At 37.5% G+C, this 12,131-nt stretch overlaps 1 protein-coding gene across 1 annotated transcript; it reads right to left on the bottom strand.

The window, feature by feature from the left end:
* Nucleotides 1–2,094: 2,094 nt before the first annotated feature.
* Nucleotides 2,095–7,617, bottom strand: edn2 (endothelin 2). Its single transcript, XM_034125416.1, is given in 6 exon segments — nucleotides 2,095–3,691; nucleotides 4,325–4,408; nucleotides 5,501–5,517; nucleotides 5,519–5,615; nucleotides 6,310–6,430; nucleotides 7,417–7,617. Coding segments are annotated over 6 exon segments (456 nt in total). The 5' UTR covers nucleotides 7,478–7,617; the 3' UTR covers nucleotides 2,095–3,615.
* Nucleotides 7,618–12,131: the final 4,514 nt, after the last annotated feature.

Below are 12,131 nucleotides of genomic sequence, written 5' to 3'. Positions count from 1 at the left end.
TCATTGGTCATGTGCGCGTTCGTGTGTGTTGGTGGAGGGGCTCTGTAAGGAAGTGGCAGATTTCTTCCGGCTGTGTATTTTCAAATTCTAGCGATCTCGAGCTGGTTTCTCCAAAATTACCTACCCCACCTTTAAGTATAATTCAATTGAAAAACCAATAAAAAAAATAATATATATATATTTTTTTAAATAAATAATTATAAAAAGAAAATAATAATAATCGTTTTATTTCGATTATGTTGTTTTCATAATCGTTGCAAGCTAAAATCGTAATTGCGATTAAAATACGATGAATTGAGCAGCCCTAACAGGTATTCAAATGTTAAATGGTAATGTTGGAGAGAAGTTGAGGCTATAATTCCCAATGTTTTGCAGCTTAACTAGGTCAACGTTGAAAGTTATCTAACGTTAACTAACACCAACACGGGTGCTGTCACAACCACAAAGCCAACTTCTCTTTACCTCGGATTGAACAATGTGCAAAAATGCAAAGTTCAGGCACTTTTTTTGAAGACTGTTCCACTCTTTGCACTCAGAGTTCCCCAAAATCTCCATTACTCTCCTATGTAGCCTTTTTGCCTCTTGTATCTGTATGTTTTGAGGATTCAGAAAGCCCCGGGATACGTGCATGCGTTTCGCTCAAGTTGAAACAGTCATACAATCACAGAGGCATGTCTTTGGGATAATCCGCGTTCCCCCCCGGTTTACATAGAAAGGACTGATTACGAGCATTATTAGTGCAAAATAACCACACGCTATAATGAAAAACAGGTAGAGACAGGAGGAGAAAGTGTTTTGTAGCCAAATGAAACAGGAATGTTACTGCTTGCTATCCATATTGATTGTGATGGACTTAATGAACTGCCTTAATGTGATGACATGTGCATTTTATGTGCATTAAATATATGCTTCATAGCTTGTAAAGGTTTCGTATCTTAAGATGGGTTCCTGAAAGATTTATGACCAATAGTATATCAATATAACAGCTTTCAAATTCATGCTCAAATCACATTTCTGCTATTACAAAACCCTGTAGTTTAATTTACAAAACAAGTTAGATATCAATCTTTTATAATGGGAAGCTTTTTTTGTATTAAATTAGACTCGCAGGAATAATGGACATCATTTTAATTAACCTTTAATCATTGATCAAATGTAGACGGATCTGAGCCGTTTCTATTAAATAGATATATACTATCAAAAAAAGAAAATCAAATGTCTTCAACTTAATGACATTTTCTAAACGTCTCAACTGGTCAGATTATTAGATCATTGATTGTTTGTTTTAAAAGATTCAATGAAATGATAAAAAAGTTATAATTTATACACTGAAATCTCTGCAGCATGTCTATTTGCCCTTTTAAAGTCCACTCTTTTGTTTGCTTAATGTATTAGTAAAATGTCTGGTGTTACACCCAAAGACTACAGTTAATTATTTGTTTAAGTCTAGCAAACTATAGTTTCTTAACAATAAGCGTCCATATCGATTAAACAAATGAGACTACATTTGCGGAAATCCATTGTGTAAAGTGAAAGTATCCATGTCCCTTGACATAGAGTACATGTATGGATTATTTCCTCCAAAAAGAAAGGGAAAGTTAACAGTAGATCCAGTGGTGAACTTGTGCTTGTGCTTACTGCCATGTCAGTATTAGTATTAGCTGTAGGGTCGCCGGTTCAAGTCCCCGACCAGACCTAAAATATGGAGTGTGGACTGCTACTTGGAGAGTTCCCAGTTCACCTCCTGCCCTGCCGTGGTGCCCTTGAGCAAGGCACCAGACACCCCCCTTCCCCCCTCACTCCCATTGCTCCCCGGGCGCTGTACAATAGCTTCCCACTGCTCCTAGTACTAGACTCCTGGTACTAGGATGGGTTAAATGCAGAGAACACATTTCACTGTGTGTGCTGCGTGCTCTGCATGTGTGACCATTAAAAGAGGGTTTCATCCCTCCCATTCTATTCAATTCTAATTCTATTCTATTTAAAATGATTACAAGTGTTTGCATTGTGTTGCTGGAGAAACAGTGGGAAACAGAAATGTCATTCAAATACAAAAAGTCAAATAAATAACCATTTTGGTACGAGAAGTTTTCTTGCAAATGTTCTTTTCTTTATTTTCTCATACACAATCCAATGCGTCATTCATACAAATATAAATACATCTCTGAATAAGTTAGAGAATAAATAAATAGTTCTATATACAACAAAGCATTTAACAGTAAACTTCTAAGCTGGCAAACTATCCATCGTTTGCAGCATTGAGATATTTGAGGATGAAGGTTTATATTTCCATGTGACAACGGATCTGTGTCACGGAAAAAGTGCATTCCTAACATGGTTAACTTTTGCAGTGCATAAACTCAAGTCATCATTTCCCAGTGGGTAATAACGGAGGAATTAAGTTAGCATTTGTCAGGAGAGGAAAAAACAATTGGTGCATTCTTTGGCAAGCCGCTCGTCATTGAAACTGTTTGGCTTATCTTCAATCAAAACATTAAACAGGAGCCATGCAATAAACACTTGAGCCAACACAATGGACCCACTGTTGTTGTTATGCTAGCAGAAAGCAGACTGCTGTATAGGAGCTGACAATGGGCCTTATGTAGAGCTGTTTATGAGATAAACCCCAAAGAGATGACCTTCATTTCCCTGGGCTATGAGTGAATATTTTTCAAGTACTGCCTGATAATTAAAAAAGCAATTTGCCTTAAACTCAGGCAGGACAGCAGATCGCCGCTCTGATACAGAGGAACATGAAACTGAACCAAAGGTCAGCAATGACTTGGACATTTTAGTAAACATTGACAAACAATTCTCGGCTATGATCGTCATTGTAGGTGAGCTTTAGATGTAAAACAACCACTGATTAGCAACTGATTTTAACAACAGCAGTGGATAAGGTAGTATTAAGATTATTTCTTAAGTAAAATACCCAGAATCCCACTGAAAAGTACTCGGTAAAAATTATGAAGATGCCAATTATCCAAAGGCCAAATTGATAACTTCACAATGTTGTATGAGAGTAACGGTCCGAATCAAAAAATGTGCTAGACCAGTAAGACCTGTACATTTTACATTTGAGAAGTTTGAACCATGACATTTTTTTGTATGAATGATTACCTATTGTACAGGTAATCTGTGCGAAAATCTTAATTTGTAAAGTAGTAGTAGTATTCAGCTGTCAGCTAAATGTAGTGAAGTCAATAACATTTCCTTTTGAATTGTAGAATAGGAGAAGTACTTTGTTATATTCCTCCTCTGAACAATAGTAATCTCTTGATTGTTGTTTCTTGGTAGTTCCCCAAAGGGCCAGACACCAGTTTCCATGTCCTTGGCTTTAATGGATCCTTTCTTGGCATCTGTTGTTCAAAAGTTCAAAGAGAGTTCAATAAGCGACTCTAAACGTCTCCACCCAGCTTTGTTTCCTGGTGCCAGTCCTCCGAGGCTTGGTTTTTGTTGATCAAGTTCTCGATCCACTGCCTCTTGTTCCTTTTACCATTCCCCCTCTACATCCCAAGAGTTGGTAAGACTCTTGATGATTTCTCGAACCGAGGGGTCTCCGGCCCATTGAGGTTGAACTTCTTCTGGTCCTCTACCTCTCTGTTGTTCTGCTCCTCAGCCAGTTTTTACTCCTCTGGGTTTCATAGACAGAAAGTATTTGGCGATCACAGTGTTGGTCTCGACTCTAGATCTGCAAGAAGAACAAAAGAAAAAACATAGGTTAGCTTTGATCGCCTTAGAAATGACCGTCAAACACAGCACTAGGGATGCAACGAAAACCGATGATCGTGTGCAAAGTTAATGCCAAATTTTCTAAAACATGACCATATTTGAGTACCGGAGATACCGTAGAACCATCAAGGCCTTAAACGGATTTCACAGGACTATAGAAAATTGGTTTTGAAACTTTGTAAGTTCGCTATCTACACAATAAATAAATGTCCATGATAATGCTACAAGAGGCAAGCTAGTTTGAGTTAGCCATAAGCAGCAGGATGAGACAAGTTGCATCTATTCAGCAAAAAATGTGTATTGTGTGACTTTTTAGTGATAAACTATATACACAGTTGTTGAAGATGTTTTCAGAGCAATTCAGAATAGATATTAAAGTAGGAATTATGACCTGTTTAACTTCCTAACAAGAACTAGTTTTGCCTACGGTAATGAACAACTCTATGTCGAAGTACACGGGATGTTGTGTTATTGGTGTCAAGAAACGTGGATTTTCACTTGTTTTAGTATTGACCCCTTTATTCCTGATATCATGACATCCCTACACAGCACAGTATGTATTTAAATCAACCTTAAATGATCTGTAATGTACCTGAAAGATGCCAGCAGTTTGTTGCTGTTTGTACTTGTAGAATCCACCAATGGTCCAACGATATTCCTCCTTGGTTTCTCTGAGCTGCGGACAGAAAACACAACAGCATTAAAAATCCCTGCCAATGACTTCTTGGAATTAGAGGATTATTGTCTGGCATTATCACGCTAATAGTTTCTTGATCTAGTAAGCAATTTCCTTGGAATTTCAGACGAATGTATCCGTAGATACCCAGGAATGCAGGGGTGTGCTTTGTAAACATCACCTCGGATAACATCTAGAGACAGTGACTAATCTGTAATGGTGGCTTCACGACCGCAATAACTCGGAGACGCAACAAACATTTCCTTGAGTGAAAGCAGAAATTCAAGGACTATCCAGAAATAGCAGCATTTCCACTAATCCCTGGTGGTTTTCTTTCAAGGCCTTCAAAGAAATGCGGGCTATTCTCGATATTACTACTACCCCTATGTGACTTTATCACATGTTGATCATACTTCAGACTTGTTGAAGAACACACATCATCTTCTTTGATCATCTAAAAAAACATGTACGTGATGGTGCTTTGATGTAGGTCTAGGTCAGGGGTGTCCAAACTACGGCCCGGGGGCCAAATGCGGCCCACGAGCCATTTTGAATCGGCCCTCAGCAAATTAAAAAAATATAATGCAGTATGGCCCTCAAATGAAACTTGTGCTTGTCTTTTACTTCTTAAATATAGATGAAAACAGACATTACACAGTGTTCATGTGTTAAGAAGCCCACTTTTCAAACCAATTCAGTCAGTTAAAGTTGAACATTTTTTCTATCAAATCTAAGTTGATAAGAAAAAAGCCCAATAACTTATTTTCATAACAACCTTGAAATATACCCTTCCTATATCCTCTTATTATAGGCAATCTGAGGCTTCTGTTGTAAGGAATGAGCTATCAACAAAATAAATGAAACCCCACGGAGAGCTGTGATGGAGACTGTTGTTTTTCTTAAAGCATATTCAAGTATTAATCATTTATCTACATTTGATTGATTTTTCTAACTTATAACTTATGAGGCAATATACCTCTAGTGAGTGGCCCAGCCCTTCGTCTATTTTTCTGTATGTGGCCCTCGGGGAAAAAAGTTTGGACACCCTTGGTCTAGATGAATGGAAGAAGAAGAAAAGGGAAGGGCGCTTACCTTTTTTGGCAGAAACCCGGAACAGATTTTATCGGCCGAGTTGAGACATTCGCAACGCTCGGCTGAACGGCGGCGACGCGACAGGGGACTTCCAAGACCATAAGGAAGGAGTTTACTGGAAACAGAAGAAGAGATATTTTAGGAAGGTGTGTTCGGGAATCTGAGAAGGTTTTTATTCAACCATTACTGATGTTTAAAGTTAAGGTTTTCCTTCACTCTATCTGTGATTATGAGTAGTCTACGGTATTGAATACTCAGTGGTGGTTCATGTAAGAGGACATCATATTTTCACCTTCTGAAATGTGAATATTTTTCTGAATTGATTACTTCCACTTTATAACAATATTTTACACCTACATAATTTTACTTGGGTAACATTTAAATGCAGGACTTACTTTTAAAATAGTTAAAGTTCATACTATAACAGTTCAATAGTTTAAAGTGTGGTATTAGTCCTTAAGTAACACTGTATATTAGTCGTTTATTATAAATCAAGAAGACAAGCTTGTATGGAATTAATATTTATACTTCGGATTACTACTTTTACTCAAGTAACAGATCTGAATATTTCCTGACCTACTGATTGATAACATACCTCAATAATTTAGTAATTAAATGTGTTTGTTTGCAAAAATCTGTGACTTAAGCTGTTAAATACATATCATGGAGTGACAAAGAGCATCCGTTCCCTTTGGAATTGAAGTAGAGGGGAAGTAGAAAGTAGCAAGACTAGAAAACACTAGTCATGTTATATTTTTTAATTAATTGCAGTAATAAATGTTGTACTAGATTCCTGTGTGCAGCCTCACCTGGGCGTGTTGACCCAGATAATGTCCAGATGGCAGAAGTAGATGCACTCTTTATCGTCCCAGCTGTTGCAGGAGCAGCGTTTGGTCCTGACATGATGCTCTGATAACGGGAGTCCACAACCTGGAACACACACAAAGGAGCCCGAGATTAAAAAAGTGCAGACTAATACTCTGCAGGGTGACTGTGCACTTTCTTTAAACACTTATTTGGTTTGTCCCACACATAACACAATAACAGGATACAATACAGAGTACACATGCAGGTGCTATATACAAAAGAAATTATGACAAAACAATTATGATAGAACAATTATGATAATAACATAAAAGACCATTACAGCAATAGCAATGACAAAAATAAGACTGTGCACTTTAACACAAAGAAATCCAACAAGCCGGTTAACACCCACTGTTGCAGATAAACAAATGGGATTGTGATTAATGGAGGAACATATTTATTATGTTATTAATCAATACCCAGGTCAAACAATCATGCAACGAGTGGTTTAAATCAATAAAGATGTTTGTTTTTCAATAAAAAGGTGGGTTAATGTTCTCTGGAAGGTAAAACCCAGATCTTAGAGGGTTAGGGTTAGGGGTTAACCCTAACCCTAAGTAGGAAGCGTTTTTGTTTTTGTAGCATGGTCTTATACACCATAAAAATGATATCTAGTATTTTAAAATAAATTCTAAGAAATTATGATTAAGTATTATAGAGCCTTTATCTTAACCAGCCAAGAAAGAACTGATGATTTGTTAACCAAAAATAATGAATCACAAGATTTAAAAATCAAGAATTCTAACAAAATTATTTGTTTTTTTTAAACTAAGATTTGAGTCTATCATTAAGTATAAAACAAACATCAACTGATTCGTTAAGTAGTGCTAAAAGAAATACATTTCAAATAAATTATGAAGTATCAAAGAAGAACTATTATCCAAATAAATTATCAAATATTAAAAAGATATATTGCAAAAAATAATTATCTAGTATTACAATTAAAATTCCCCAAAAGTATTAAGTCATAAAAAACACTTCCATGATATTTGGAGTAAAAAAAACTCAAATTAAGTAACATTATTATATTTAAAAGAAAAGTTCCTCACCGTCTTGCAGAGCCATGCAGATGATGAGTAAAGTCAGAGTCCTGCACATGAAGGAAGCCATCCTTATCAGTGTGTGATGTCCTGATGCGAAAAACTGCAGCAACTAAACTCTTTAAAGTCTTAAAAGTCTCTGAAGTATATAAACTTCTTTAAGTTTTCAGAGTCTTTAGAGTTAGTTGAGTCCGGAGAGCAGGTGCTTTGTGTTCAGGCTCCTCCAGATCATCTACTTATACTAATCACTGCAGCACCTCCTACTGCACTGTGCTCGTCACAACACATCTGTTACACAACACACACACCTGCCCTGCTCACATTCCTGCAGTGACCTGAACATGCAGTATTGTCAGCGCCCCCTACAGGCCAAGAAGGGTGAAGGAGCACATGGAGAGGATCAGCTGATTCAGAGACATTTACTGATGGTGTTCAGTAGGTTTTATGTGGATTGGAACTAGATTTTCACATTCTAAAGAATACTAAATAATGGTAAAATACAAATATTTAGGGTTTACACCGATAGAACAATACATTACATGTAATTTGTTAGACGCTTTTATCCAAAGCGACTTACATACATTCAGTACTGTGGCCAATCCCCACAGGAGCAATTTGGGGTGAATTGTCTTGCCCAGGGACACAACGACATGCTGACTGCAGTGGGACTCGAAATTGTTACCCCCTGATTCTAAGTCCAGCACACTATCCACTGAGCCACAGCTCACACACAGTTGTGTATTTTCAAATTCTAGCGATCTCGAGCCGGTTTCTCAAACTTACCTACCCTACCTTTAATATGTTACAAGAGGAATTCAAAAAACAACAACTACATTATAATGAACACCATTACCCAATAGAGAGGCGAAGTCCCTCCCCTTCCGGTGGGACTCATGGGACCTTATTTCGGAAAAGGTTTGTATTGAAGTCAATGGAGAGAGAAAGATTATCTTTCGATCCCGTTTGAATTGTGCCACGAATTACACATATGATGTTTGTCCATCTTAAATAATAATTTCCATGTCAAAAAGTCACAGTTTGTCGTAAAACTGTTGAAATATAAGACTATGAAAAATACGCAACTAGAAAGACTACAAATCTCAGAATCCCGGTCCTGCATGCTGGCTCTTACGGAACCGACTAACTCCCCTTGTGTGTATGTACAGCTCTCAACATGCCCCAGACTTGGAGTGATTTTCACCTCTTTTAATACTTTCCGCCTCATTCTGAAAGAAAGAAGTGAAATGTGCCAACGTGACGGCCGTCTTGGTGTGTGGTGCGAGACGGGAGATGTAGTTCATTGAGCGGTTTCACACAAAAAAAGTGTTACTTCACATTTTTACGACACATTTTAATTTTTTTGACTTGCAAAATTATCTTTTAAATTGACAAACATCATATGTGTAATTCGTGGCACAATTCAAACGGGATCGAAAGATAATCTTTCTCTCTCCATTGACTTCAATGCATAACCTTTCCGAAATAAGGTCCCATGGAGGTCCACCGGAAAGGGAGGGACTTCGCCTCTCTATTGCATCATGCTAACCATTTATTCACTGTTTACTTTGTAATGCTGCTACTGATCATAGTTGTATGCTTGCATCTTTGTTTAATATGTTTATTTTTCATAAAAATGTCCCCGCTGTGGGACGACAAAAGGATTTCTGAGTGAGAAATGTAAAGAAATCCCCAAACTGGGTTTTTTGTTTAATAAAACAATTAGTTGCAACTGCAGTCTTTGGTGCAAGTATTAGTAATAACTAAACACATATGTAAAATACCTCAGTATTGTGACAGAGACAGGAGGTTGTGTGAGGTGACGTGCTTCATGTTTTTCTTTCTGTGTTTATCCAGAGGCGCTGCAGGATGAGCGGCAGAAACAGAGCGAGGCCTGCATGTGCCGCTGATATGAGGAGGATGAAGTTGGGGTAAGCTGTCAGCACACACACACACACACGCACACACACACACACACACACACACACACACACACACACACCCCTGCAGGAAAGTGAGGTCATGGCACCGTCTTCACTGTCACACAAACAGAATCTCTGCGTGTAACATGCTCTGACCTTCATAAAGAGATACGCAGCCAGCTGCCACATCAGCTCTCTGTTACACACACACACACACACACACACACACACACACACACACACCCACACACACACACACACACACACACACACACACACACACACACACACACACACACACACACACACACACACACACACACACACACACACACACACACACACACACACACACACTCACTGACATCCTGAATTTGACCACAGCCTGGCCTCCAACACAGTCATAAGTGTAGTAGCATCTGTCATGCAACGTATTCCTCGCTCTTATCTGCTATTTAAGTTATAAGGTTATATGAATCAAATCCACAGATACAGATACAAATTAGAATAAATATAATTATAAAAAATAAGATAAAGACACGTTCATTTAAAAGATTTAAAATTCAGTTTTATTGATTTATTTTAGATTGACTGATTTAAAAGCTTCATATCACAGCAATCAGCCATCAAATGCCATTAAGTTAAATATTAGAAATTATCATAAATAAATAGATAGAAATGGCTATAAAATAAATAAATAATAACTTAATAAATATAGAAATAAATAAATAAGCCTATAAAATAAACAAACAAATATATAAATACACAAATGTAAATATATAAATTTGTCAATTTAATAAAAATAAAAATAAATTGGTTTCATCCTAAAAAGGAGGTTTTTCAAAGATCATCTGCGATTTTTTTAAATAATGAATAGAAGATGAATATATATATATATATATGTATTTTTTTACCATAAATGGTAAAACGGAAACTCTCGCAATGGTTGAGGAATTTTTCATCAGAACTCCAGCAGGAATGTAGAAAATGGAAAGAAACACCAACAGCAAAAGGAAATAACAAAACTGACAACATTAAGTGTGTGTGAGTGTGTGGGGTTAAGTGCTGGGGGAAATGCCCGAAGGATGTAACAACGCAGGATGGTGGCATTGCACCAACTATCTATCAAAGAGGGAAAAACTAATCTAAAGCAAATATTTGTGTATAAGGAAACCCATTGACCTCCAGCTTTCTCCAGATTAGGCATCGAAGGAGGACTTTGCCGCCGTGATGCAAAGGAACTTTTATCTGTTTCCACTTCCTGCTGAGGGCGACAGGAATGTGAGGCTGCAGCGCGATGATGATCAACACAAAGAGGAACCATTGAGTCCTCTGTTGTTCCTCTGGGCTGAGGTTAGATGTGACACACAATCACACATTCTGGAAACAGTGGAAACAAAGGGTGCTGAGGTCAATGAGAACAAATGATAGCATGAAACAGCAAATGTATTGATTTTTTTTATTTTATGTTTCTTGAAATTCTATAACCTATACCTCAAAGATATTGAAGTGAAGTGACTGTTATGTTGTATATATTGATTGTATATATTGATTGTTGTGTTTTTATTTATGTTTTAATGTGTGCATATGTATACATGTGTCTGTTGGTTGTGTATATAGTAGGTATATACATATTTGCATACATATTTTTATATATATTTGTTTTTAAATTCGGGATTGTGGGAAATGGTATTTCGATATATCCCTGCTGTACACACATAATACATTTTAAATAGCATACAATTGGTTATTTCAGATCTATCAGATATCAATCGGATGTTTTTCGACATACTATGACTTCTTTGACATACCATAGTATCATTTATTTTCGACATTCTAGTAAATTCGTAGTATATTTCTATATTTGCATTTGTTTTACAACGTATTTGTTGCCATGAAACAGTTGTCTCCTTCTGGCTTCCTTCAGTGACGGGAATCCTGTTCTAATAGATGTTTTATCTAGAAAACATACCATAAAAGTGTATTTGTCTTTTGGGCTCTCCTCTTCTAGGGAACCTTATCAAAGTTTGCCTCTTTTGTTAATGTGTCATTATATTTATATGGTGTTGTGTTGTTCCTGTTGCTGTGGAGCGTCTCCCAAACAGAGCGACAGTTTATTGATAAAAGGAGGAATAATCAAAGTGAATAAGTGAATCACACCCAGTGCCAGGAGAACTAATCCAAAGACCTCATCACATCCCCTCTTCATCCCATCTCCTCATCAAATCCAGATCTTCAGCATCATCACCAGTGTCTAGACCCCGGGGGGGTTCCCTATGCTCACGGCTGCATTTCCCCCTTACAGTATATACGATTTCAGGATCGGGGTCTAATGGCCAAAGACTTAACACTTATCATATGGTATGTGTCAATACATGTTCTTAAAAGGGGACCTATCATGCAAAATGCACTTTTTTATGTCTTTTAAACATAAATACGTGTCCCCGGTGTGTCGGGGAACTCACGCAACGTCAGAAAATAAAACCCTCTCTCTTTTCCTCCGTACCCAAATCTCTAAAAACGGGGCTACAACGGAGCTGATCCAGATTTGCGTCCGATATAAAGTAATATCGGAAATGTAGTCTGGCCTGGCAAAATGAAGTCTCCCCTGATTGAAATATCGACATACACCATCCCATGGTTTCTATCACTTCTGACTTTCAGAATAAAACACCCTCTCTCTGAAGTCTCCTGACCTGTGTGTGTGTTATCTCCCGGACCCGGATGTTATATTTTAGGAGAAAGTTGCAGCGTGAGCTAAAGTGGACTTTAAGTGGATTTCTCCTGCCACCCAGTGGTTACATG

Source organism: Trematomus bernacchii, unplaced genomic scaffold (assembly GCF_902827165.1).
Source record: "Trematomus bernacchii unplaced genomic scaffold, fTreBer1.1, whole genome shotgun sequence".
NCBI classification, from domain to species: domain Eukaryota; kingdom Metazoa; phylum Chordata; class Actinopteri; order Perciformes; family Nototheniidae; genus Trematomus; species Trematomus bernacchii.
Note: the sequence above shows the minus strand (reverse complement) of the source record. Positions and strands in the feature narration are given on the sequence as shown.